This window comes from Rhodofomes roseus (assembly GCF_022264815.1).
Source record: "Rhodofomes roseus strain CIRM-BRFM 1785 chromosome Unknown C8Q71scaffold_16, whole genome shotgun sequence".
NCBI lineage: Eukaryota > Fungi > Basidiomycota > Agaricomycetes > Polyporales > Fomitopsidaceae > Rhodofomes > Rhodofomes roseus.
The window spans coordinates 871,127-897,111 of NW_025952972.1; the positions used below are offsets into that span (position 1 = coordinate 871,127).

A 25,985-nucleotide genomic window follows, 5' to 3' on the forward strand; every position below is an offset into this window, starting at 1 on the left:
GACGGCAATACGGCGCAAGGCATCTCCGAGAAGTACGGACTTGGGGAACACAACACGAACGGGCCAAATACATTCCAACTAAGCCAAGCACACGGTTACAGAAGGTGCTACGGACGACTACATGGGGTCAGTTGAGCGAAGGGCTTGCGTTACGAACGTTCCCTCCGTCCCCGTTCCTTCCGGACCCTCCAGCCTCTCGGTCAGCAGCAGCATCAGCAACGCTACGCGTGAAGCCCATGGGGCGTGGATTAAGAGCCACCGAACCCCTAGACGTGGCGAAGACTAAACGACGAGGAATTCCGGAATAATCGTCCGGAAGGTACAGCCCGTGTGACAGCTGGTCTTGAATACCTTGGACCGCGGCGGAGAGCGTGGCTAGCCCACCATCGAGCTGGTCAAGGGCGTCGGTGGTCGAACACTGAGCATCACTAAGAGCTTCCAGCTGGTCAGTGACGACGTCCCATCCGACGGAAGAAGCGCGCTGGTTCGATAAAGCGAGCGGACTGTTGCGATAGGAAATGGCCGGGAGTGGAGCACCTTCCTCAGCAATGCTCTGCTCGGCGAGGACGCGGTTAGGTGACCAGGCGATGACGGGGTATGGCTCGGGAAGAGACGACGCATGCTCGGAAGGAAGGGTTGCGAAGATGGTGTCGAGGTACACTATCAGGGCGTGCACGGATGGTGTCTGGCGGACGGAAGGGAGAGAGATATCCCCGGAGGCTACGGCGATGCTACGAGACTCAAACAGCATGCGCTGGAGTACAGTCAGCGTGGGAGACGACGAGCCCTAGGAAAAGGGCACACCAATAGCCAACGGCTTCCATGGGCCCAGGCCAGCCAGGCAGTCGGATTGTGGGGGAGGAGACGGGGTTCCAGGTCGCGTTCGTGTCGAAGGAGCTCGAGGAGACGGTAGAAGCGGACGACGTGGGGGGATTGCCCAGGGAGTGACATGGTGGGCGGAGACGGTGAGGGAAGGAGGCTGGGGCTTCACTGACCAACCGGAAGGAAGGGGGAGTAGGGGAGAGAACGGGGAGAGTCGGGAAGGTTTGAGGGCGTGGGAAGTTGGGAAGGGAAGGACATGGCGTGCTGGCGCGAGGGGGGGGGAACTTACTTACCACCACCACTTCGAGAGCGGACGGTTAGAGGCAACTCCTGCGAACCAGGACAGCTCTGTTTTCTTAGCGGCGTATAAACCTCTCTCTCTCTCTCTTGCAGATCTGCGGCGACAGCGGCGAGCGTGCGTACAGCGAACTCTGCGTATTTGCGTGTCTTTGCGGGAACAGCGGTTCCATTGTTCAGCGGAACGAACATCGGGCAGCATAGCCTAACCACTTCTCTTCCCCCTTCCTTCCGTGACTGCTAATAGTTACGTCGACATTGTCCGACAACGAAACCCGTCGTTTCTACCGACTATTGACCCCTGCTCCCTGCCACCTCATACGGCCCTGGGAGACTCGCAACCTACACACCGTGTCGAAACGAGCCTTCTGATGCTTTGTGGGACGTGCTGGGATTACCTTTACGGCGTCCAGCTCTTCTCTTCCATCTGAAAGCTCGATTGGTTTGAATTTGAATTGGTGGTAAACGTCGACCCTTTCAAAAGGGAGGAACATTTGCGCCAGATCCGCTCGACCGAGACGTAGTTCCGGAGGCTGGATGTTGTTGATAAACTGGACCAACGCAGCGGTGAATCCAGGGGCACCGTGTTTGTCCTGAATCCGACCGACATGCTGGTGAGGGCTGGGTGCGTATTTTTCTATCTTGACAGAGGTACCTGCATCCGCGGCGGGCGAAATTCCACCCGGACATGGGTTCTCCGTGCTCGCCTCCTCCGAGTCTGCATCCGCCGTGTCAACCTCCACATCCTCCTCCTCCTCCAGCTCCTCCTCAACCTGACGTTCCTTCTGGAACACCTCGTACAACATCATCTTCTCCTGATGCGTATTACAACGCATCATCTGCGGAAACTCGTCGCGATGATTCGTGGCTCGCCAGGCATCTTTAGCGAGGTCAATATGAAGTCTTTCGAACATCTCCGTGTTGTAGTTGTCGGTTGTTCCAAAGAGGCGAATGGATTCCACGTAGTGCAGGAGAGAATGAAACTTTGGTTTGTTGAGGTGGTCTCGTATGCCGAGTTTCACCAAGACGTCCTTGTGTTCGTGAAACGTCTTCAAAGCATTGGCTAGATATTTGAGAGTGTTGTTGTCGTGGGTAGGGTACTGGGCAAGGTATATGAAGTCCAGGAGAGATCGGAAGCAGAGCACCACGCGCTTTGGTACCTTGCCAACAAGACATGCAAGGAGGATACGAGCCATGCCTTTACGCTCGGACCCGGTGATCTGCGCAAGGTTCGATATGCTGTTCTTGAAGTGCCGGACGCCGAACGCGGGAGGCATGGACCTGATTCGCCTATCCAGCTCCTTTTCACCAAGTAGCTCTTGGCACCAGGAAACGAGGTGCTTGAAGACACCCTGGTAGAGCTGATGAAGAACGTCGGGAGTGATAGAGAGGTGAATATCGGTGTAGGGCAAATCGGCCCAGAAAGGCGTGGTTGCCCCACCGACAACATTATGCGCTTTATGAAAAGCCTCGCGAGCTGCTTCACTGAGATCGGCTTGTTCCGCTGCCTGCCTGAGGATGCTCTCTGTGGCCTCGGATGTTCGAGGTTCAGCGGCGACGGGCTCCTGCAGCTTGTCGCTGGGACAATTGCATTTGGGACACGTTCCGTACTTCGAGCAAGTCACCAGACATTGCTCGGGATAGTCTGCAACATACGCCGCCAGAATAGGATGAACGCGTCGCACGGAACCATCGCCTCCGGTGACCTTGATACCATTCACTCCAGCATGCTGAAGGGGCTTGAGAATCAATCTCATGGCCTCATGGAACAGGCGGTGAGAATGGGCCTTCCGTTCGCATTTAGTGATCTTTTCACCATCGACTTTAGACACTGGGAGATAACCAAGAAGGATGCATGCGTGCATGGATGGTTTACGTCGAATAGCCCTCGGAATGTTGCCTAGTGTAAGATACACCGGATATGCCTGTTTATTGCCAGAGAACTGGGTTAGTTGCGTCTTGTCCGTGGAAATGATCACAGGTGCAACCGCGGCTCCTTCCGGTAGCAAAGTCTACGAAGGCATAGGGATTGAGAGCCTATCAGCAATGGATCTGTGATGAGACAAGGTGCGGACTCACCTGTACGGACTTCCACCATATTCCGGTCCACATCTCCGTAAAGATTCTCTTAGTCTTTGTGCTGTCCGTAAACGCGCGCCGCGGCCGGTAAACGATATCCTTAGCGTACGCTGGATTTCCCAGAAGGGCTTTGATAGCCTCTATAATGTCCCGATAACGCACGAGGTGGACGTCATCGGGATGGTCTGGGAAAGCTAATGAAGAGGTTTTCCAAGAAGCTCGCTCCGGAATATCGTCGACTTTGAGGTAAAGCTGGCGGATGTCTTTGTATGAAAGCCCAAGCTTCTCAACAACCTGCGTGCCGCATATCAGATTCAAGCGGGCTTAAATAGTAGTATGAGACAGATACGTACTCCTGGGATGGACAGAAATCTATTCATTGAATTCTGTCCAACGTCCTCTCTCACAATCCACATGGCCACCCTCCAGTCCAGCTCCGATGTGAAAGGTCTCCAAACGTCCTCCCCTCGGCCCTCTGCCTCATCCTCATCAGGAAAAAACATTCTGTCTTAAGTGGTCTTGTGGAGAGCAATAAGTGTCATCAAGTGTCATTATGTGCCACAAGTGCTTGAGGTAAGTCGATTTCTTCATTTGTCTTAATTAAGTTCAAACAAGTAACCAAAGTAAACACTCATTCCAAGCAAGAATAATGTTTTTTCATCCTTACTGGGGTAACTTCTCTCATGATTCTGCTGTGTTTGTGCATATGCTGTCATAACAGGCATCCCAGATGCAAAAATGTTGCCCAAAATAATCTGCCATTTCCCAGAATTGAACCCCTGACCTGCTACACTAATTTCTCACACTCTCAGCACAAACTTCTGACCACTACACCATAGGTCCCTGTGCTTGTGCCCTTGCACAATAACCTATATTGACTATCTTTCTGGACTTAGAGAAATCTGCAATTGCTGCCCCCTGTTAGCCCAGCCCCTGTGCATCCCTGGGCTCTCAGACTGGCCTCATTTCTTCTTGGCACTATCTGTTGCCTTGCAGACCTTGTGTAGACTTACAATTTGCTCAAGGCCAGGCTTCTTGTCTCACTTTGTATGCTTAAATGTTCTTTTTCTGTCTTTCACCCTTAACAGGCCAAATATGTCCAAATCCTTGACAATATGACTTTGACCACATTGAGCAATCTGACATCTCATCATGCATATTTATTAGTTAAGAGGTCATTTGCCAACTAATGTGTACTTATGCATCTTAATCTGTAGTACTGAAGTTGCATATCCTCCAACTTGGGGACAAGACAGATTTCTCAAAGGTGCTATAGTTCACTTCAGCGGTCTTCATGCACATAGTGCACTTAATTGAGGAACACAAGTTATGAAAGATTGAATAAGATTAGGTGCTCTTCATTCAAGACTGCTGAAGTTAGAAGTGTTTTTCCTGATGCTCCCCATCCACTTCCATTCAGTCCTCCCCATCTGAGTCTCCAGAGAAGAACACTTTCCACGTTTCAACAACCCGTGCGTCCATCCTTATGACCTTCCCGGCAAGAAGGTCCTCTTCTTTGATCCGCGTGTCTTCATCGTCGTCCAGAGATAGCGTCTGCGGCGGTGCAGTGGGCGGCTGGAAGATGCGACCAGTGGAGGAAGAGGCCTGAGGTTCCCCAGAGGAGCAGGACGCCGTTGGGGGACCTGTTAAGACAAAACTAAACAGGTCCCTATTCTCCAAGACATCTTGAAAGTCGTTAAGAAGGTCCTCCGAGTCGGAGTCGCGGTCCTCGACGTCCATGGCCCGTGCACCGGAAGGGACTGCCTTTTCCCGAGCGATATCCTCCACAACATCTGGGACGGAGGCCCAAAGGTCCCTGTTTTTACCTTTCCGGTACCACAAGCATGACTTTGCAGTGGAGAGGTGCGAAGAGAGGCCGCCAGGGGTCTTGAATTCGCGGTCGCAGGCGGGACATGTCCGGTCCTCCGCGTCGCCAGGGAATAAAAAAGGAATCCGAGCGTATTTCTTCTGTCCGGGAGCCATATTCGCGTCGATGGGCAAAGCTAATGAGATATGTTCCAATAGGATAACAGAACTCCAAAGCTATCCGAACGCGTTGGATGACGCAGCACCAGCCGGGGAGCGCCCAAGGCTTGCGCGCGGGGGCGGTGCGCCGCATCCCCGACACCAGGCATGCCTCAACACCCTCTGGCTCAATCGTAAGCTCTGTCTCCGTACCCCTCCTCTTGTACACGGAATAAACGGGACGTACAGCCTTCCAAACAAAATTTGACGGCTTGAGCGCCGCCGCTGGTGGCGCGTTCAGGCCCTCGCCCACCACCTGATTCGCCTTTGTACGTTGACTTACCCTCAGTCCAACTTATTTACTCCTCTCCAATGTATCATATAGACGTCTTCATGGTATACAAGCTGGTTGCACGTTGCAGCGGGGCCCGGAAAGCATGTCTATGGCCTCTGGTTTGTTCAAATTGCCTAAAAAGGAGTTTGCAAGCTCTTGCACAATGTCGTTAGTACCCCCTGGCGACAACGACGCACGCCCATTGCGTGAGTCCCATCTGAGGTGTTAGAAAAACACATTTTAACACGGTCCCACCAGTTTTGGAATGCATATCTGGATTGCCCGCCTGCCAGCGGGCAAAAGGGCGAAGAATGGGTCGTCCATATAGGCGCCCAGCCACCCGGGATGGGTTGCGTGGCGGGCTGTCCCAGCGTCGGACTCCATTTCCTCCGCGATCCCAGACCAGGACGTCACTATTTCCATGCAGGCGTACTCTAGCATTGACCACAACACGGACTCCGACAACTCGTCCTACGGGTCTGACAAGATTGGTTCCGGGCCCAGCGTCCGGAGTTCGCAATCCGACTACGACGCTCACCCCAGCATGCCGGTTGACTCCCACCTGTCTGCTGTAACACTTTACTCCCCCGACAACTCCTTCGAGCAGGATCGTATCAAATCCTTGACTCTCTCCGACATCCACTACGAAGGTTCAATCTCCAGGTCTGACAAGGCCCGGACGTTTGCGAGAGGCGTCCCCAAGCCGCTTCTTACCGCTAAGTTCAAACAACTCCTTGCGTCTTTACCCATCAATGCTGGAGAATTGCATTGGGTATCCGAATGCTTTACCAAGATATGTCAACTTCAGCTGGAGTGGCAGTCTGTAGGGTACAAGGGCTTCGTCACGAAGGTGAGCCGAACCCGGAAACCACGGGATCACTGACTAACCGGAACTCTTAGGACGTAACGATGGGTGAACATCTGTACAATATCTTGTTGAAGACACTGGATAAGATCTGGGAAAGTGGTGAGGGGGAGAAAGGGGATGAAGGAGACGAAGGCCGCCGGGAGCACCAGCGTTGGATGGCATTCCTCCGGTGCATTAGGTGAGAGAACATGTGAACTGTATGAGTGTCAATGTGGCTCATACACTGCTGTAGGGTGGACTACTGGCCTAGGGAACATAAAGCCGTGGTAATCGCACCTCTTTTCGTGGAAGAGAAGGCGTATATAATCACCAACACTGTCGCCAAGGCTCTGGGTGAGTACGAGCCTATCATGGGGGCCATGACCGCACTACACAACTGCCGCCGCAACTACCACGTCAACACTGAGGATGTTTGGTGCCGATTGATGTACAATGCATTACGTCTCGATGCCATCAAGTCTTCCCATGCAGAGGCCTGCCCCTTCTTCTGTATTACAGCTCAGACGGCCGAAGAGTTTATGTATGAGACGAAGAAGGTGAGTTATGTCCATTACAACTTGAAAGCTACGACTCTCTGACATGATTGCACAGATGGCGCTCATTGTCAAGTCTGGCAAGTTGGGCCGCACTCTGCGGTTCATCGTCGCACTCGTCAGGGAGGCCGTCCACGATATTGAGCCCGAGAAACTGTACAAGTCGAAAGCTCTCAATGTCATCACCTTCCACACGCATGAGGCCTATCCAGCGTCGCAGGATATTCCATGCCCAAAGCTGGAGTGTCGTGTGCTCTTCTACACCTCAGGAGAGATTGTCGACTTTGTGAGGCGTGCTGAGACAGCCGTCACGCTGGAGGACTGGGAACGCAGCAGTAACTTCATGGTATGTCCAATCCTCTTGAACGTTCATGAGTGCCAACTGATATCTTCTTTGTAAGTGGCTGACAGGGTACAGCACGAGGGTGGCTAGCACGTTGCCGGAGCTTGCCTGGAAAGAGTTCAACCGCCGTGCTGAAGGCCTTATCCACGGGTACAGGACGTATGTCTACACAACCGGGCACTTCCATAGGTGCGCCTTCAACTTCGAAGTTGAACCACCACCTGCCGCGGACTCGAAGGAGACGAAGAAGACGGTCGCCAATTTCACATCTCAGTTGTACAAAGGTCTCGAGTACTCGCTGTGCGTTGTAGCGCAGGACGCCATCTCCTTGGAGGCCGGCTTAGGTCGCACCAGCGTTAACAGGCACTCAATGGGCCTTGGAGGTGACGGCTGCTGGAGGTACAGGCTCTTCGTGTGATTTAGGTTATTTACCGTTGATCCAAGCAATGTATATTCTCCGATGATGCACGATAAGGAAAGCGCACACGCAATGAACGGAAGCAAAGGAAGCCAGGGTGTGTACGTACGGATGTAAGGAAGCGGTCCGTATGGGCGCTATGTGCGCCCCCAACCCCAAGTCCAAGCCTCCACCGATCTCAACCCAGATCATTCCAATACCGATCCATGGCAACCGGAAATCTTCACGCTGGGATGACCAGCGTCATTCATGGGTGGATGACAAGAGTGATCACCACTATGTGTCAGGCAATGGAGCTGAGCGAGGATGACATTGTTTTAAACCAGGAGCGGCTGGTCCGGGGGATCCAGCCGGACGTTAGAGTGGATGGCAGACTGGGCTTCAATCTTGTTCCGTTGGGAACAATTGAGACACTGGTTTCTCAATCCGTGCAATCCGCAACGACAAAGGTGAGTACAATTTCTCAACAATATTCTCACAACTCAAACTGACGCTTGCCTAAGTTCGCCGACCAATTTAGGAGGAACGCCGCGCCGCGCGCGTTCCATATCCTTCTCATCTTGCATGAGAAGAAATCAAAGACGCGGCGCGAGCGCACGCCCAGCACAATGGTGCGCTGGCAAGCTGCGGTCAACCAGGAGAACGACCCGGAAAGTTGGGGCGAATGGACCGCTCGTCACGGGCGGTCAGGCTCCGTGGTCTTGCCGATGTCAAGGGCGAGGTCGGAGCAATACCTCGCAGCGCTCCTCCAAGGAGAGGAGATCCTTCCGTCGATAGAACTCGACCGCAGGGAGATATACGGCCCGGTGGAAGGGTATTTATTCTTCTTCGGGCCACGTCTATTCCCCCTACTTAGGAGGGATATGAAGCTCCGAGAACTAAGGGACGAATTCACGCATCTGGTAAGTAAAACAGTAACATAATAAGAAATGGCATATGCTGATGAACCTGGAGCCCCTGAGCCTAGGGAAGCGTATCGATGATGATGTCCATGGGCAATTTGCGCGCCATGTCCAACAACAAATGGACAACATATTCGGTTTGATGAGGGCTCTCACCCTCTCCAACGAGCACAACAACCCACGAGCACCTCTTCCCCTTCCCGTTCGGCGATGACTACATTATCTTATGCGCCAACACAACAACCTCAGCGTGCTAGACATCCTGGGCAGGGACCTGGAGGACCTGCAATTGTGGCATGAGGATCAAAAGGAATTTATTTTGGTCGATTCGATATGGGATATTTCCGAGAACTGGGCAATGGCAGCCCACAGACTGATGGTCATTGACTCTGCAGATCGTGTGCGAAAAATGTTTCCTTTGTGATAGCTCGTCAGACTTGTTTGCATAATGCCATATCTTGCGGTAGTTGGTAGCGCAATGGGCGCCAGTCGCCTTCTCACCTCCGACTATGACGGGACTCGATCAACTAATGCTAACACTCTCCGAGGAGGAGTGTCGTGCGTTACAATCTCTCCTAGACTCTTTGGAAATTGTTTCTCCGCCCCTACAAACTGTTCGGGTACGCCTGTACCAAATTGGATCCGCATATCGCCAATGTGCCTCAGAGGAGGAAGATATTGATGAAGGGGGAGAGGCGCCTTGCCAAGGTACGTTCGGTAGCCCATTCCTGTTGAGATCGCTCTAGGACACAACTACTACAGCAAGGCCACCCGCCCCGTCCGACAAGCCGGTGTTGCGTTGCTCGGGTCGAAGCGCAAAGATGTCGGCATTGAAGAAATTAACGGGTCGCCGGGCCCCCCTTTTGGAGAGTCCCGGCGGACAGAGTACCCAGCGTGGCGCGAAACCCGGTCGCCAAGCACTCCGGGACACGGACTGTCGCAGGGGCTCGTCCCTTAGAAAATGGAAGCAGCTCACCAAGAGGGCTGCAGAGAAAGCAAAGCCTGGAGTAGCGGCGTTCATTGGGATCTTAGGATCGGTTGATCTGACGTCCCCTGAGGTGCACTCGCAACTCTCCATCATGCGCACGATGATGAAGAAAGGAGGGGATGGCCCGGGAGATGACGCCCTCGGTGATTATTCCCTTGTCTCCGTAGTCCGGAGGTGCTCGCGCATCGACGCAGGTGACATGTGTTCAAGCTTTGTCTTTATCATGCAATATATTCAATTGGCATGCAAGACATCAAGGTGGGGCATTAGTTAACTCCCAATCTCCAGTGTCCACATGAACTGATACTAGCGACTAACAGCATTCGTCGCTTGAGGAATTTTACAATTGGACAAGTGTACGACGAATACCTCGCGAATATTGAACAAGCACCAAGTTGGCGTACGTTCGCAAATTGGAATGCCATTGGAAGCAAGTTCGCTGCCATAGCAGCTGGTGGTACGTGGATATTTCTGTGCAGCGTTCACGAGTAAAAACCTCGTCCTGTCAGGCTCTATCTACACCCTGCTGCTCATTGTTCTGGCGGGCCAGCGTACATTGCTTACAGCGAGCATCAATGAGTTTGCATACTCACTTGCAGACATTCTTCGAGATCCCGGGGGTATGTATACGTAGTGCCTCGGCATGAATCATAGTCCGACTAATCTGATTTCGGTTTACAGATACGGACACAGGGGACGATAGTGGTTCAACAGATAATCCCAGCTATCAACGCGCTCCGATCATATTTTCCCTTGACATTCGACAGCCTGTTCAGTCCCGACCAGTTGAAGGAACTTGGGCTCGCGACGACCGTGCTTGATTGCACGGATTTGCAACAATCTGATGTGATGTTTGACTCTCTGATACTGAAGTAAGATTCTAAAACCCCTCGAGGCTTTGGCCATAGTTGACCATTGGAGGTTATGCTAGCCGCTTCACCGCCATCAAGAGGAATCCTGTAGCCTGGGCGTCTTGCCTATCGGGAGTGCCAACTGAACCCCAATGCCACGGTGCGATGTCCCTCGCTCAGATCAGCCAAGCCATCTTTCATCCGGGACATCTCAGCATGAATAACGGATCCACATCCGTTACAGTTCTGGATGAGGATGACGAACCTGGAACGGAACAGCTCGACAACGTGATCATGAACCCGGAACTTGTATCGCACAGCTGCATTCAGGTTGAACAGTTCAGCCTTAGTCACAACGCTCACCATTCATATCCAGTACCGAGGTCGCACTCGGAAGCAACGGCCTGGACGGAAAAGGAGCGATTACTCGCGCAAGCTGCACAGATGCCCAAAACACTGGAGGATTTGAAGGACAAGGTAAGTCGTGGCTCGTTGTGTAGAGAGAGATTGCTGAATGACACTGCGGACTGCTTTCATAGCTCTCTAGTATCTACAGCAACGGTGGGCGAGCGAACTACGAGGAATACATCAGGATAAAGCCTGATATTGCCGGGTAAGAGAACCGTAACAACCGTTCAAGCTTGTGTGGCTCATGACTTGATAGAGGGCCCCTTTGTATCGATGACAGTGATGGCTCTTTGATCGCATGCATACTTCCCCACATGCCCGAAGATATGAGAAGGATGCTCACTGTACACTTGAAAGCTTGCTTCGAGGACGAACCAGAAAACCTGGAAGAGACAGACTCGTCCTCTCAAGGAGAGAGGTACAGCTTCCCGGCTCTACATTTTTTATGGTACAACTGCCATGGTACTAGGGTCAGTGTGTTGTGCTCAGGTGGAACTTAGGCTTGTACTGACAAGTGGACGTTTGCAGGGCCACGATGTTCCTGTCGATGCACATCCCATGTTGATCGAGAGAGAAGACACATCGAGGACGAACTATAGCCAAATGCTCCCCTACGAATCTAAACATATGAAGCTCTACAATAATCTCAACCGCATCTTTGCCAGGGTCTTCGAATGGATAGCGGGGCAGGTAAGTATCCGAAATGTATCAGTTTGAGGTGCTGAAGAAATCATGATTGTTATCTAGATCAAGGATGTCCTGCGGATGGACTACAACGACCTTCGCATTGACGTGGACATGTTGCCCGGAAATGTGCACTCAATTGTGTATCCCTTCCTTTCTCTTGTCGTCAACCTCAATGTCGCCACTCTTGCTCACAGAGATCATCAAGACAAGACATTGTGCGTTGTCTTGGTCATTGGGGAGTTCGATGGAGGAGATTTATGCTTGTATGAGCCTGGTTTGGTTATTCTGCTTCGTAACGGGGATATTGCTGCATTCCCTTCTGCTCGTACCACTCACTTCAACTTGCACTTTTCTGGCTGTCGTGCCTCCATGGTTCTGCACACAGATAAGGAGATGGACAAGTGGACCAAGGATGGATTTAACGGTTGGCTCAAGAATAATCATTTTCGGTAGTTCCATTAGCGCCAGCGCCCTGTACGTACAATGTTCGCCCCAGACGGCCCTATGTACTTACGAGCATCGCAAACCCGTGGCTTCGCCATGGGTTTACGGGGCAATTTTATCATTCAGTGCTTCATGTAACTTTTAAGATTTCATGCTTATGCAATGCCAGACCTGGGCTTCGCCTCAGGTCTGGCGGCAGTTCTTTCATTCTGTGCTTTGTGTTACTTTGAAGGTTATATGCTTGGGCATTGCCAGCCCATGGCTTCGCCACATGCTGGCAGCATTAGTTCATTCAATGCTGTGTGTTAGTCTTCATACTTCCCGGCCTGTGGTTCAGTGATATCTTTGTCTTCTTGAATATAATCTGACATTTCTTACTATTTCCCGGTGCTGGTGTGACATTCCCTATTGTCCTGGTATTTATGTGTCATTTTCCTGGTACTACTCAGATATCCTATTGCCCGGTACTGATTTCCCAGTGCTCCCAATATGTTCAGTCTTGTGATTGCATTTTAATTCAATGCTTCCTGGCCTGTGGTACACGTTCAGCAATATTTCTTGTCTTCCTGTTATCCCGGTACTGATGTTGGCTATTTTCCTGGTATTTATGTCCCATTCTCCCACTACTGACATGTTCTGTATTCCCTTCCATCTTTGCAGGCCTCGGGAACACCTGTGTACTCACAGGTCCTATTTCCCGGTACTGAGTCGTCCTGCATTTCGCGCGGAAATCCCGCCTCGGGGACAGCTCGGGCGGGGGTCGCAGGCGCCGGGGAGGAGAGAGCGCCCGGCCGGTAGGTGGCTGAGGCCACGCGGCGAACGTGGACGCCATGTGCTCTCCATGTGCGTTCCACGCGAGTTACGCGCGCCACAGCAACACCGTCGTCCCATAATGTTATAGATTTGGCTTGCGTACGCCACAACGGAAGGTGTCACAACCAATGTTCAACTCGATCCCAACACTTGTCTTTGCACCGGACTGATTGTTCATCCCGCTGGGTAAGATTATTTCGCCTTTGTTGGTCTTTTGGAGCACACGGAGCCGGGTTCCGTGCGTCCCCGCCACTCCGACCTCTCTGAAGAGATTGCACATCCCGGGTGTATTGTGTGTTTGATCACTCTTTTGTCCCAACTCTCTGCACTTAGTCCCTTTGAACCATGCCCCCTCGCGCAACACGCTCAACCGCCAAAGCAACTAAGGGCGCCAAGGACAAGCCCCAGGCCACGATGGTGACACCGGCGGTAGAGAAGCCTAAAGTCTCAAAGACAGCAAAACCTAAGTCCGGGTCTTCGTCTCACAAGGATGATGCTGAACCTGTTGCCCCCGCCCCTGCCCCCATGAGCTATCAAGCTAGGCTTAAGGAAGTGAAGCAACATATGAGGACGGTACTCAATTTGTCGGAGAAAGAGCTGGACAAGGTAGCGAGGGACGCCATGGCTCAGGAGGTCAAGAAGAGGGGCTCAGGGGAGAAGGAGCGCCAGGAAGGTGAGCCGATGTCCATAGCATAATGATACTCAACATATTCCATGGAAACCCAGACATACAGGAGAAGGTCGCTGCCATGATGAACGACAAGCATTCAGGGTCGACTGGTGGGGAAGCCGATGAGCTAGAGCCTAGCGACAAGGAAGCCGACCCCCGCGACGAACATGAGGTCGAGCCAGATGAGCCCGCTGCTCGCGACAAGGGGAAAAAGAAAGCGGGTATGTAACTCAATTCAGTGTTATTGTGATTGTTGCTCTGAGGCTGTCTCAGGGCCGCCTGCGAAGCCACCATCTACCCCGCTGCGAGGAAAAAGGAAGGCCGCCGATTCTTCCGACGACGAGGGTAGCAATGGCGGGTCTGACTTGACGAAGCGTGGACAGAAGAAAGTGAAGAGATATGTTGTTCCAATGGGGCGGCCAAACTCGAAGCGTCAGATGGAAGTCATGATTCCAATTTCCCCAGAGCGTGCCAAGAAGATGTGTGCACAATCTGTGCCATCCCAGGATGAGGACAGTCTCGCTGCACGTCTTGGTGAGTACATTCGCTCCGAGTTAACGATGACGCTTGATACTTCATCAGGTGCGAGGGGCCCAAAGGCAACGGCTCGAGTTGTGGTGGACAGTGACGACGACATGGGGAGCGACGAGGCGAAGAGAGACGACAAGGGGAAGGGCAGCGATGAGGAGAAGGGGAGCGACGAGGCGAAGGGGAGCGACGAGGAGAAGGGGAGCGACGAGGAGAAGGACAACAAAGACAGCCCGCCCTACAAGCCAGAGGGTAGTGAGCAAGAGCATGACAGCGAAGATGACGGCGATGACAAGGTAATCTCTCACTATAGTTAAACCTATCTACTAAACTGTTTGCTCGTAGATGATCATCAAGTTGGAGAGCGAAGGGGACACAGCTCCCAAGGGGCGGAAGTTGAGAAAGAAGTCCAAGTCCAACGAGAAGACGTCTGAGTCCAACAAGGAGGCCGTGGGCGCGTTTGAAACGTTCATGGAGGACGAGAGGGTCAAGAGCCTCATTGACAAAGCGCAGCAAGAGTTCAAGGCGTACGTATCTCTGGAAAACGCATGGCCGCGCATGAGGGATGGCGTGAACGAGAAGCAGCAAGTGCCTGCTGATATCATTGAGCAGCTCATACGCTCCCACAGCCGATACCAGACGAAGGAATTCCAGGAGCTGTTTGAGCCGAAATGGAATCTGGACAGGACTAAAGCTAAGATCGTCTCCAGAGTACGTGAGGTGCATGATTGCCATCCAATGCTAAAGTTGCTGCATGCAGGTCAACAAGATGGCCCCTCAGGTTCGTCAAGAGATCAAACAGAAGGCCAGGCTGGTCGTCAATAGGGTGTTCCTCTTTGCGGAGCTGCCAGGCGGTTCTGAAGATCAGGATGAAGATGCGGAAGAGCTCAACGAAAGGGTGAAAGAGGCCCAAAAGAAGCGCATCCAATGGCTGAAGGCCAACAACACCTTCCACTACGGGCAAATCAAACTGCCCCCGCCTGACGTTGAACCTGAAGTGGGTTGTTGCTATTGCGCATATTCTGGACGGTTACTGACTTGAGCTAGCTGTGGGACGAGCTGGAGCTGGACATGCCGTTCCACAACCATGTGCATCAGGAAAAACCGATCTGTCTTGCCAAGCCTTGCCAAGCCATGTGATGTCTTGTCAAGGTACATGAGGCCAAAAAGGCCAAAAAGACAAGTCGTTTCCTTGCGACACCCAAATGTAAGCCACCCAAGGCAGCCATGTCCTTGTGTATCTTGTGTTAAGTCATTTAAGCCAGTCAGTTAACTCATCATGATAACCCTTATTCGCCCTTCTCAAAGCCTCCTAAGGACACTAAGCCACTTCGTGCTTTTGATCCTTGTGCATTTACTGGCAAGGCACCTTAGGCACACAATCCCCCTCAGGGCATCCTTTCAGACCACTCGCAATTCATTCACACATTGTAGCAATACACAGACTAAACTAATCAGGCTGAGGAAGATACAGGTAAAGCTCGGTCCCATTGAAGAGACAGTGACAATGACAGTACCCGATTTCCCAGGCCACCTCCCAGATCAACAGAACGTCGGACATATCTACTGCTACATTCATTCTAGAAAGAAACACTGTCAGCACACGAGTGCACAGAGATAAGTGGGATCCACTCACCCGGGAATGAGTTCAGGTACAGGGCCGAGTCATTCATGGAGTGCATTCTCGTCCAATGGTGGCAACGTCCGGGTCTCAAGCACCTCGATCCTCACACCGGTGATGTCCTGTGCATGGGCATGGGCGTTGGCACTCGACCGGGCTCAAAGTTGAACTGTCAGCACACACTTCGTCCTCAGCAAGAGACGTGCACTCACCTCTGTCCTCAGCAGCATGTGCCGTACTGGACCTAGGCTTTGTTGCCGTCGTGATCCTGGACGTGCCTGCTTCATCTTGTCCTGCACTCCCTCCGGCCCCCTCAGCTACTAAGAATTAAGTGAAGTTCTGCTAGTAAGGCTGCCTGCACTCACCGCCGTCCTGAGAATCCCGAGCTGCCTCCTCCGTTGCAGCCGCAGACGTCTTGGACTCAGCAGGCTGCTCAGACAGCTCTCGCAATGAGGTTCCCTCCCCGTCCTTTGTGTTGGCCTCATCCTCGCTCTCCACCTTGTCCTCCTCGCCCTCGCGCTCCATTTCCTCGATGTCATCCGCAGATATGTCATCCCAGTTGAAGCCCTGCGGTTGGCTAGGCAGGCTCTCCTCATCGGCTCGACCGCGCACCTTATCGTCTTCCTTGATCTTCAAGCTGAGAAAACGTAGTTAGCCTGTACCACTCATCCAAAACCTGTTACTCACTTGACGCGGGTCCAGATGCCACTCTTCATGCGTTGGTATACCTCTGGGCGCACTTTGCGCATCTCCTCAAGGATCGTCATGTGGTCGTTCCACCTGAGCAGACCCCTAGTTATACATTCAATAGTGAGTCATGCTAGTGTGGACTCACTTTGGTGCGTAGATCTTGTTTGAGAATTGCAAGTCCAGTGCATTGCTTGCACTGGTCTGCAGATGGTCCTTGATAGCCGCCTCCAGCTGTTTACCAGCAGCGTTAGCGTGCTCAAATGATGAATACCTGTACTCACCACATTGCAGACCAGGGCGATGAGGTTGTCTGGGACGCTGCTGAACTTCTTGCGCTGATCTCTCACCTCCTTATGTGATAAGCTGAACCAGAACGCGTAGATGAGCTTGGCGATGGCAGGGTGTTGGAACAGCTTTGTGTTGGCCAGTTTGCTCTGAAGTAAACGTCAGTCGCATCTGTTCAGTAGCCTATCAATTAGACCACGTACCTTCTGCTCGTCAACCCGACTACCACCCTTGCTCTTCTGCCCGTCTGTCTAGACAACCTCCAACACCGGGAAGGTGAAGTAAGGCACGGAGGCGTAGCCTCCCTTCATGCTCTGCTTGTAGGTCTTCAGCAGCCACGTCGCCAGAGCCTCCTTCTTAGGTGCTTTCAGCCCCGCGAATCCGTACGCCTCATTGACAACCTGCTTTGCCTTCTTCTTGAGGTCGTTCCTCATCTGCGACGCGCCCTGCCAGACCTGTGGATGATGTAGTGCTGTAGGGTTATGACATGTTGATCGATAAACTCACCAGGTCAAGCACCATCTTCCTCAGGGCATCCACCTCCTCTCCTTCCCCTAACAGCTCGTCCAACGCAACCCCAAGATCCCGTGGAACACGCCCGTCCTTGTTCTTGTGGGTCGCCACCAATGTCATAACTGTCTCCAAGACTTCATGCCTGTCTGACAGGCGACCATTGGTGGAGCCGTTGTACGTCGTCCAGGCTTGCTCGAGCGCGATGTGCATCTTGAGGTACGACGCAGCTAAATTCCTGACCGGGGCGACAATGTCTGGCAAGTCCGTCACCAGAGCACGGTTCCGAAGGCGTTTCCGTGCAACACCGCTGGAACCCTGCCTTCTCTTGCCTCTGCCCTTTGCAATGCGCTTTCCCTTCAGGTACTGCAGGATTGTTACTCATGCGGGCAGGCTGTGTATGGATTCCTATAGCATTACTCACCTTGACGTCGCTGTGGTTGCTGGCCTCGTCTTCTCCTCCACTCTCCTCCTCATCCAGCTCATCACCCTCGTCAACGGTGCCTCTTTCCTCATCATCTCCACTATCTTCAGCTTCAGCGCTCCTCAAGATGGACCTCAAGCTGTACCACGTCGACTTTCCGGCCTTTGCAGACGCTGCCTTGTCTGCAACCTTGGCTCCGTTGACATTCTACGTTGTTCATACCAATGTTAAATGTTAGCATATCATCAATTACCATTGGTGTTCAGTCACCTTCTTTGACTTTGTCGGCGCCACCGTAATCTCAACATAGTCGAAGACCTCGCGTTGTCCTTTCGACAGCCGACGGGGACGACCCTTGGCCTTCCCTTCAGAAGGCGACGCAGGTGCAGCAGGTGCTGCTGCCCTGGTATCCTTCTTGGGCGACACGGGCGACACGGGGGTCTTCTTGGGCGACACTGGGGTCTTCTTGGGCACCACCGGGGTCTTCTTGGGCGACACCGGGGTCTTCTTCGTCACTGGCGCTGCTGAGAGGTCATCTGTAGTTGTAGCCAGTCGACTGACCCACAAGCACACTCACCGATTTGCCGTGCCAATTCTCTCTCCTCCTCGTCCAACCCGTCATCCTCATTGACCTGCATCACCACGTCATCATTGTCGCCTTGCTCTTCAATGGGCTGCACGGCCTTGCCCTTGCCCTTGAATATAGGTTTGGGTTTAGCTACAGATAAGGGCAGATGAGTCGCTGTTCGACCAAGTGAGATGGGAATATACGTACGACGCTGCCTTTCCTTAGGCTCCTCGACCTCCTCATCCTCCTCGACCTTGTCCTGCGAGCCCTCGTCTTCAACTGATTCCACATCTCGCTCCGTCCTCGTCTTCTTGCGTAGGCGATAGTGGCCCTCGTCTTCGTCCTCACCCTTGTCCTCTTGTGTCTCTTCCATGGTCATAGCATTTGACCTCTTGCGAATGTCTAGAGTTTGTGAAGAGCTATGGCCTCAGACACAGATTCACATAGGGTACTCACTGGCTTTACGCGCAAGCTCCCGCTTTTTATCCTCTAGCTCCTGCTTGGCCTTCAGTTTCTGATACAGTTTCTTCTCCACTGCCGTCATCGTTGTCGACACGTCGCCATCTTCGCTCTCATCCTGCGAGGGCGGCGAGAGCTGTTTGCTGGCCTTAGGTGGCTTTGCTTGTGGTCTGGCTGCCGTACCAGGGTTCGTGGCGGCGGCGCGTGTCTGGCGTTTGGCACGGGGGGGCATGATGAGGGGAGAGACGTCGACAGAGGATAGGGACGTGGACTCGGACAAGATGTGAGTTGGCTGTGGGAGCGGGCATTGTGGCCGGGCCATTCTTCGAGTTCAAGAACCAACCGTTCCGGCGGCTGTACTACTACTACTCTTGCGGAGTTCTGAACTCAACTCCAAGTCCCAAACGGGACACAACATTGACGCCACGTAAGAGTTCAAATGCACAATAGAGAGTGCCATATTTGTTGAGTACGACTAGCTGGATATTCATAGTGCAGTAAGTAGAGTAGGGTACTGATCACTTTGCGAAGTGTACATTAGAGCCCCATCCGTTACGATCCCCGTCCAGCCACTTCGACATCTCCCTGTCCGTGTGTAGTACAATAGAGGCTCTGCGACCAATGTAATGTAGATTAAAATGAGTGATGTCGCAGGAAGGAAATACTACAAAGTTCCCGTGCTTAAGTGGTATCACTAGACCTGGTTCATACAAACAAAGATCACCGCCCTCGAAGTCTCCAAGAGTCATCACCAGACACAATGTATTGTCCTTGCTGTCCCGATGGGCCGTTGTGATGACATTGAAGTTGATGACCAGCCCAACAAAAGGATGAACAGGTGAGACATTGCCGTCAGGAAGAATAGAGGCTATGGCCTCGAGATGGCTATACTCGGCGGGTAGCATGAATTGGAGCTTCACAAAATGAGGAGTCAATGCAGATGTTGAACAACAGAGGGGTTACAGTACCTTTCCATCAATCCAGGCAAAGACGTCCTCTAGAATGCTGTTGAGGGACTCGTAGAGCGCTGCATTATCAACCATGTCTTTCAACGGGTAAGGCATTAGCTGGCTGTGATTGGTTCTGCTGACACCAGCACGCCTCATCATACGAGGCAGGACGTCCTGGGGCGCGTTGTGTCCCTTTGTGAACCCAATTCAACGGACGGAAGGGAACCCAAAGGCTTAGAACACACCTGAGTACAGTGCCTGTTGTACCAAGAGAAATGGAGAGTCTCGTACGGCTGCGTGAGAGGATCCGATGCTGTGGTCCTGGCTTGCAAGGGATCTGAGTCAAAACACGAGATGAACCGCTGGGTGAGGCTGCGTTTCATAGCCTCTGGCATAGACGTGCATATGCTTGCCAGAAGTGCTTCGTCAGCACCTTGTATCGCTAGGACATCCCTGGCAACACATCAGACAGAGAAACAAGGTATGAATGGGCATAATACACACTTCACGCCGTCCAAGGCCACCCTTGTATATGAGTCCTGAGTGCGTCGTTTCCCTGAGACATACATCGTGCTCAACTGCGTGGGACGCACGTCACTATTTAAGTATTCATGCAACTCAGTGTACTCACCGTGGTCTCCAGCTCCTGGAGGTCTGCTGGTTTGCTAGCTCCACATGCCTCTGCACGAGCTCTCTCCGTCCATTCATTGTTATCATTCCTATCTCGACAAGCTGGGAAACGTGAGTTATTGGTGTGTCCGGGATCGTATGAGGTTGCAATGGTCTGCACTTGCACGCCCGCTGACTCGGTAGGGATCGTCATAGCCAACGCCAAACAGTCCCCTTGAGCATCTATGGATCTGGGCTCAGATTCCTCCGAGAATACGGTTAATGGAGATTCCTCCCTATCACATGGCGAGGGAGTGTCGTTCGAGGCGTCAGTTGTCCCATTCGATTTGGAAATGCTATCAAATTGTGCCCATGCAGCATTGTGCCTAGGGACTAGTACAAATGAACTAGTAAGCACCAGAATCAGTACTCTTGGGGGCTAGCTGTAAGCGCAAGCACTCACTTGGACCTGACGCTCTCGAACAATTTGTCAGATATGGCTAGGTCACTGCACAGTATCTCTGCAGGCACGCCGTTGAGCTCGAGCAGAGCTGAATCTTGCATGATCTCCTCGATCTTGATAGGGCAGGTACGAGCTAGAAGTGCGACCATGGGTATGATAGACTCCGTGATCATTTTGCCTTCTTCTGAATCTATGCGTTGTTCAGATTCCATCGAGCCATTGTGAAGAGATTCAACGCACCGTCAGGCCATCTCAGCAGGTTACCGATGTCCGTTGAGAGGTTGACATGGCCCCTACGGATAGTCCATCGTTGGTTGCGAAGAGCGATCACCATAAGTACATAGATTGACCCTGCCATATTTGGTGTGACGTTCAGAATTGGTACCTTGTCCACCTGAGTACTTGCTTACCTCCTGCCGCCAACCGTGCGTACTTTCTTCCAGACGCACACATCTCATTGAATTCTCTATAAACCAGCGCGTCCTCAACGTGCCCCAGACAAGCGTCCCATATGACCTGCGTCGATTTGTAGGCCCTGTCCTTGTCTGCCAGCATACTGTTGCAGTCAGTGTCAGCCATACAGGCGTTCCAGGACAAACAAATCTCACCTTGTGACCTTGCATGCTAGTTGAATTCGACTGAGCATAACGTTAAAGGAAGCAGCGGTGTCCTGCTGTTTAGCAAAAACGCATCGAGCAACTACTGCCTCGAGTTTCTCCGAAGTGATGGCCCGTGTGTAGCCTTTCAAACCCGCATCCAAGTAACGACGCATCGCAAGACCACATTTGATAATGGCACGCTCTGAGAGTGGGCGGGTTATGGACGTCAAGAATTTGATTATCTCAGGATTGGAGCTTTGAAGAGGAGCACTGAGCTCCTCCCAACCGGCCCTTTTGGCATTGAACTGAATGCCATTCCAAGGGCATGCCAGTGGTGGCCGAAAGTCGGCATCATTGGGTTCGCCAGCACCACCTGATCCCTCTGAAGGGCCACCTTTGGGATAAGGACTTGGTCCCGGATGACGTTGGGACCTCCGAGTTGTAGAACGCTCCGGACCGACGCCCTGCTCTGCTGTAGCTGCGGACTTATCGCAATCGATGCTACTAGCGGTAGCATCGGTGACACCGCTAGCAACCTGAGCAACCTGAGATGTTGTGATTACCATATCAGTATCTGTTTCATTTTCAATCATGTTAGTACGTCTGTACTCACCCTGTATGAATGATACCTACCTGGTCCAGGACCGCTGGTACATCCAGATGCGGTGGCTTGGTCAGGTTGGAGACCTTGTAGACGGTGTAGCAAGCCAGACAAGGCAGGTGTAAGGGCCCTCGTCCGACCTAGTAATTCCACCAGCGCACAGCTCTCCTCTGAAGTGAGGAGCACCGACACCATAGCTATAAAGATGTCAGAAAGAGAATCCCTAGGCTGCTTGCTGCCTTCCAAAGTCCATACCGCGGCCCCAAGCTGACGTAATCATGACTGGCATATCACATGACACATGTCAGGTATGCGTAGATATTGGGCAAAGTTGATAGTGAACACGACAAGCGATACGGACCATGATACATATGTACACCTGTAGGAACAATGAGAATACAATGGTACGGACAGCAACGACGACGATGACGATGACTCAGGCTAGCGAGAACAACCCAGCAACGACAACAATGACTCAGGCTAGCGAGAACAACCGCCTATCGCCTGCCCATCATGTTCTGCCCCTTGGCCGTGCCCTTCCCTTTGTCCTTCTGCCGACTGGGCCGACAGGACCCACTGCCAGTGGACGTGTCAACATACTCCCCGTCTTTAGCCTCCTGTGCCGCCTCAACTGGGGCTGTGTCACGTTCCACATTGTATCCTACAACAAACTCATTGTATTGCTGTAGGCCCGCTGGGTTGCGCCACTTATGGTCCATGATGGGGCGTGGTGGCTCAAGCCGGTCCTCGAAGCGCGGTTTCTTGGTCAGTGTCCCTTCGAGCAGGTATTGGTAGCCGTCATTGAGGTGGCCGTCATCAATATCGACCCAGCGCGGATCGCCATGGGTCCGCTTCATGCCGGCGGCCAACAAGACCTTGGGGTAACTGTTCTGTGCCGAGAAGCTACTTTGGTGCTTTTCCACGGCCATTTTTTCTGCTGCCTGTGCGAGACCTTCAGCAATGAGGTCTACCACATACGCGAGGCCGTAGTTGTCGTCCTTCACGACACCCTCAGGCAACTGTGCCTCTTGTGCCTTGAGCCGAGGGAGGACGTCTTTCAGCCACGCAGTCACCTTGTCAGAATTGGCGCCATGAATCACGTTGATGGCCAGCTTTTCGTACGCGCACTGCATATAGCGAAGTTGCCGCACGTACTGCCCCCACACTGGTATCATCCTCCGGTATTCCTGCTGTACTTTGGGGCTTTGCTGGGTGCTGTCACCCGGTGCCTCTGGGACGTCTGGGACGATGTGCTATGTTCACTTCAGCAATGTCGTGAAGCAGAGATCTTAGTGAGGCTTACCATGCCATCTCCTTCCTCGATGAACCGATCTGCACTCCATCCAGCCGTGACACCCTTCCTCAGGCGCTCCAGACCCTCTCTGTCCAGGAAGACAAGCATCGCAGCCGACCTTTCTGGGGTGAGTAGCGTGTCTCCCTTCCAGAGTTGGCCAAAGAAAGAATCGGGATCTTTGAGGGGTGCCATTTTCAATTCGAGTATGCCATCCGCTGAGGTGAAGGTGACCATCTTACAGCCCACAGGCTTTCCATCTCCCTTTGCCATTGAACTGTCCTGGAGGTTGATGATAATGACCGGGACGATACCGAATATCTCACTCTCTTCTCCCTCTGGCTTGATAGACCGCCGCACTGGACTGGGAGAAGGGGATCGGGCCGCTGGCTTGGTAGACTGCCGCCGTGGACGGCCCTGGGCCTGAGCGCCTGCCAGGCTGGCAAGGGTAGACGACTCGGAGGAAGTGGCTGCCAGGGCAGGTGTAGACAAGGAAGTGGCCGCCGGGGCAAGTGTAGACGAGACGGCAATAGTAGTTGTAGACAAGGAAGTGGCTGGTGGACGGAGAGAAGGGGATCCGGCCGAGGCCTGAGCGCCTGCTGGGCTGGCGAGGGTAGACAAGGAAGTGGCCGCCGGGGCAGGTGCATGCAAGAAAACCACACCCTCCACCTCTGCAGGAGCGAACTTGGTCATGAGACCGGCTGTTCGAAGGGTTTCCGTTGTTGATCCCACAGCAGCCTTCAATCAGAGTCAGAGCCAGCCTATGTACAGCAGCACAGGAACTTACTTTGTGTAAAACGTGACCGTCATGCTCGCTGTGGGACGTCTCCACATTGGTGACCTCGCAAGAGAATGGGGGAGGTTGCACTTTGGCTCCTCGAGTGACCCTACGTCGGCCCAGCAGACGCCTGAATTCTTGGCGAAGAACAACCGACAGCTTGTGGTCAGCGACCTGCTGGAGCATCTTGCCCTCTGATGTGACACAGTACGGTGCTGCCTCGCTACTCTCCGCCTTGAGCTTCGTGTACTTGAGTTGTTCACTCGGGTACGCGACAACATTGATACCTTCCTCCAGCTGCCTGCCGGATTCTGTGTGCAAGGGAGTGGTGACGGACATTGCTAAGTGTTGCTGGCTGAGATTGTAGAATAATCTATTGTGTACTCAGTCATCAGCATAGCCGTCACCATTGGGAATAAACAACTCACTTGATGATGCCACGACGGATTTGATGGCAAGAGGCGAAGTGTTCCTCTAGCTTGTACCACTTGTCACGCGGCAGGTAAATGGTCTAGGATATGTCAGCACACATGCAGAAGTGACACTAACGAACGAAGCATGCTTACCCTGACCGAAGGTTCTACAAATGTAGCCCGAGTGAGCCAGGGGAAGACTTCGTCAGTGAACCAGTTGCCGAAGATCTTGTGCTGGTGAGGGAAGTTGCTACTGAGCAGGCGATTGAACAGATGCTGGACGTGGGGATTGGTGTCGAAGGGATTGGTGTTGGAAGGGGTTGGCTCTGTAGTCGGTGAACAATGAGAAGGGGGGCACAGGACATATGTACGGCACTGACGTTTATTGCCCTTACCGTCGTCACTTCCAGAGTATCCGGAGTCGACAAAGGAGCTGTCAACAGGTGGGTCACTCGCTTGAGACGTGAAAGCTGTCTTGCCGTTGGACGACGAGGACGACTCGTCTGACTTGGCGGCGGGGCTTGCGGCAGAAGTGATAGGGGAGTCAAAGGAGACCTGAGGGGAAGCCATGAGTTGCGTTTTCAACGATACGGGAGGGAAGTTCCTGGGGATGCCTGCAGTTCAACATGATACGGGTGAGGTGTTATGTAACTGCGGGCGGAGCAAGTCAAGTGACGCTGCCGTGCACATACACATCCTAACTTGTACCTCTGTTCTCCTTTTCCCCAACTTCGACGGGCGCATATGAAGGCCATGAGGCCTTCATGCTCTCACACTGAACTTCTTGACGATTCTCAACGATAACGTGCAGGCCCTGCGTACCGTCAGGTATCGTCGCAGCAGAGCCCCAAGTGCCTGGTTGTGCAACCTTCCTTATAAGGGAATAGGTGAGGACCTCGCCGACTTTCCAGCCAATCAGGAACGGCGATTGCCAACGCGCCCACATCGCCTTACACTGAGTGTACCAACTGGAATCAAACTCAAGGAACTTTACTTACCTTACCTGACCACACAGATGGAGATTCAGAAGAGAAAAGTAAGTGATCCGGTATTTTAGCTCAAAAGCTGACTACCTATGTGTAGACTGACGAACTATGAGTGTTAGAACTGTAAGGCAAAGAGACCGTACAGTGTATGAGATGTGGCGCTTGACGAGTAGCGCTTGATGAGATGATACGTTGAAGAGGGAAGGATGGTGGTGGGGAGCAAAACCACCTAAGGAGAGTGAGACGGTTAAGGGCACCGAGCCAGTACGGCGTCCCCACACTTAAGGTTCTGTCAAACCGGAACACCGGAAATGTTCCCGCACGGACTGCGGGATTTACGTGTTTTGTGTTTGAGTCGAAGTTGCGTGTAACCTGGAGCGTATTCACCACACATGGTCGGTTCTCAGAAGTTGAGAAATCTATACTAATCCCCTAATCCCTCTGTGTAGAACCATGAGCAGCAACTGCACCAAGCGCCTCAAGCTACAGGGCTTTAAACCGGTCCTTGGCCCGGTCTGTGAGGCATGCAACAAGCCATTTGAAACAATGCAAGGGCTTATGTCGCACCAGTCCACAAGCCAGAAATGCGCCTGGTATAGAAAAGGGAAGAACAGGGTGATTTACACGCCTCTCGACAACAAGGATGAAGTGGTGATGCGCCGGCATGGCTTGGACGCCTTGCAGAACAACAGTTCTAGGTGCGTGGTGCTTAAAGCACACGCAATTGAGCACTAACTCGGTATCCAGCTCCAGCTCTAGCTCTGGCATTCTTGAACAAGGCCGTAGAG

The 25,985-nt window shown here is 52.7% G+C and overlaps 10 protein-coding genes across 10 annotated transcripts; 4 read left to right on the plus strand and 6 right to left on the minus strand.

The window, feature by feature from the left end:
- Positions 1 to 45: 45 nt before the first annotated feature.
- On the minus strand, positions 46 to 1,000 carry C8Q71DRAFT_771842 (uncharacterized protein). The gene is made up of 2 exons (XM_047924368.1): positions 805 to 1,000; positions 46 to 754 (listed from the first exon to the last, which is right to left on the minus strand). The coding sequence occupies exons 1-2, from the start codon at positions 949 to 951 to the stop codon at positions 128 to 130; spliced, it is 774 nt and encodes a 257-aa protein (XP_047776892.1). The 5' UTR covers positions 952 to 1,000; the 3' UTR covers positions 46 to 127.
- A 457-nt stretch (positions 1,001 to 1,457) lies between these two features.
- Positions 1,458 to 1,778, minus strand: C8Q71DRAFT_679341 (uncharacterized protein; the record flags this gene model as incomplete). Its single annotated transcript, XM_047919739.1, has 1 exon — positions 1,458 to 1,778. A coding segment is annotated over one exon (321 nt), but the record flags the coding sequence as incomplete, so codon positions are not given.
- A 1,770-nt stretch (positions 1,779 to 3,548) lies between these two features.
- C8Q71DRAFT_672646 (uncharacterized protein) lies at positions 3,549 to 5,073 on the minus strand (the record flags this gene model as incomplete). Its single annotated transcript, XM_047919681.1, has 2 exons — positions 3,549 to 3,702; positions 4,649 to 5,073. Coding segments are annotated over 2 exons (579 nt in total), but the record flags the coding sequence as incomplete, so codon positions are not given.
- Positions 5,074 to 5,918: 845 nt separating this feature from the next.
- On the plus strand, positions 5,919 to 7,659 carry C8Q71DRAFT_859896 (uncharacterized protein; the record flags this gene model as incomplete). The annotated part of the gene is made up of 5 exons (XM_047927715.1): positions 5,919 to 6,347; positions 6,398 to 6,543; positions 6,598 to 6,901; positions 6,957 to 7,244; positions 7,300 to 7,659. The coding sequence occupies 5 exons, from the start codon at positions 5,919 to 5,921 to the stop codon at positions 7,657 to 7,659; spliced, it is 1,527 nt and encodes a 508-aa protein (XP_047776895.1).
- A 278-nt stretch (positions 7,660 to 7,937) lies between these two features.
- C8Q71DRAFT_859897 (uncharacterized protein) lies at positions 7,938 to 8,775 on the plus strand (the record flags this gene model as incomplete). The annotated part of the gene is made up of 3 exons (XM_047927716.1): positions 7,938 to 8,108; positions 8,163 to 8,561; positions 8,614 to 8,775. 3 exons carry the CDS (start codon positions 7,938 to 7,940, stop codon positions 8,773 to 8,775), a joined length of 732 nt encoding a protein of 243 aa, XP_047776896.1.
- A 607-nt stretch (positions 8,776 to 9,382) lies between these two features.
- C8Q71DRAFT_859898 (uncharacterized protein) lies at positions 9,383 to 11,948 on the plus strand (the record flags this gene model as incomplete). Its single annotated transcript, XM_047927717.1, has 10 exons — positions 9,383 to 9,743; positions 9,800 to 9,807; positions 9,870 to 9,905; positions 10,149 to 10,169; positions 10,231 to 10,421; positions 10,481 to 10,877; positions 10,940 to 11,013; positions 11,065 to 11,278; positions 11,337 to 11,498; positions 11,556 to 11,948. The coding sequence occupies 10 exons, from the start codon at positions 9,383 to 9,385 to the stop codon at positions 11,946 to 11,948; spliced, it is 1,857 nt and encodes a 618-aa protein (XP_047776897.1).
- Positions 11,949 to 13,097: 1,149 nt separating this feature from the next.
- Positions 13,098 to 15,090, plus strand: C8Q71DRAFT_725417 (uncharacterized protein; the record flags this gene model as incomplete). Its single annotated transcript, XM_047921697.1, has 7 exons — positions 13,098 to 13,425; positions 13,479 to 13,643; positions 13,696 to 13,956; positions 14,005 to 14,246; positions 14,296 to 14,661; positions 14,711 to 14,947; positions 14,998 to 15,090. The coding sequence occupies 7 exons, from the start codon at positions 13,098 to 13,100 to the stop codon at positions 15,088 to 15,090; spliced, it is 1,692 nt and encodes a 563-aa protein (XP_047776898.1).
- Positions 15,091 to 15,615: 525 nt separating this feature from the next.
- Positions 15,616 to 18,739, minus strand: C8Q71DRAFT_859900 (uncharacterized protein; the record flags this gene model as incomplete). Its single annotated transcript, XM_047927718.1, has 14 exons — positions 15,616 to 15,728; positions 15,784 to 15,888; positions 15,937 to 16,208; positions 16,259 to 16,363; positions 16,407 to 16,492; positions 16,543 to 16,695; positions 16,750 to 16,785; positions 16,837 to 17,001; positions 17,054 to 17,422; positions 17,481 to 17,687; positions 17,751 to 18,001; positions 18,058 to 18,198; positions 18,256 to 18,450; positions 18,505 to 18,739. The coding sequence occupies 14 exons, from the start codon at positions 18,737 to 18,739 to the stop codon at positions 15,616 to 15,618; spliced, it is 2,433 nt and encodes an 810-aa protein (XP_047776899.1).
- Positions 18,740 to 19,466: 727 nt separating this feature from the next.
- Positions 19,467 to 21,301, minus strand: C8Q71DRAFT_859901 (uncharacterized protein; the record flags this gene model as incomplete). The annotated part of the gene is made up of 8 exons (XM_047927719.1): positions 19,467 to 19,649; positions 19,703 to 19,910; positions 19,962 to 20,035; positions 20,089 to 20,473; positions 20,530 to 20,719; positions 20,770 to 20,880; positions 20,940 to 21,085; positions 21,138 to 21,301. The coding sequence occupies 8 exons, from the start codon at positions 21,299 to 21,301 to the stop codon at positions 19,467 to 19,469; spliced, it is 1,461 nt and encodes a 486-aa protein (XP_047776900.1).
- Positions 21,302 to 22,226: 925 nt separating this feature from the next.
- Positions 22,227 to 24,781, minus strand: C8Q71DRAFT_873913 (uncharacterized protein; the record flags this gene model as incomplete). Its single annotated transcript, XM_047928368.1, has 6 exons — positions 22,227 to 22,982; positions 23,033 to 23,758; positions 23,808 to 24,171; positions 24,227 to 24,309; positions 24,365 to 24,537; positions 24,592 to 24,781. 6 exons carry the CDS (start codon positions 24,779 to 24,781, stop codon positions 22,227 to 22,229), a joined length of 2,292 nt encoding a protein of 763 aa, XP_047776901.1.
- Between the last annotated feature and the right edge of the window lie 1,204 nt (positions 24,782 to 25,985).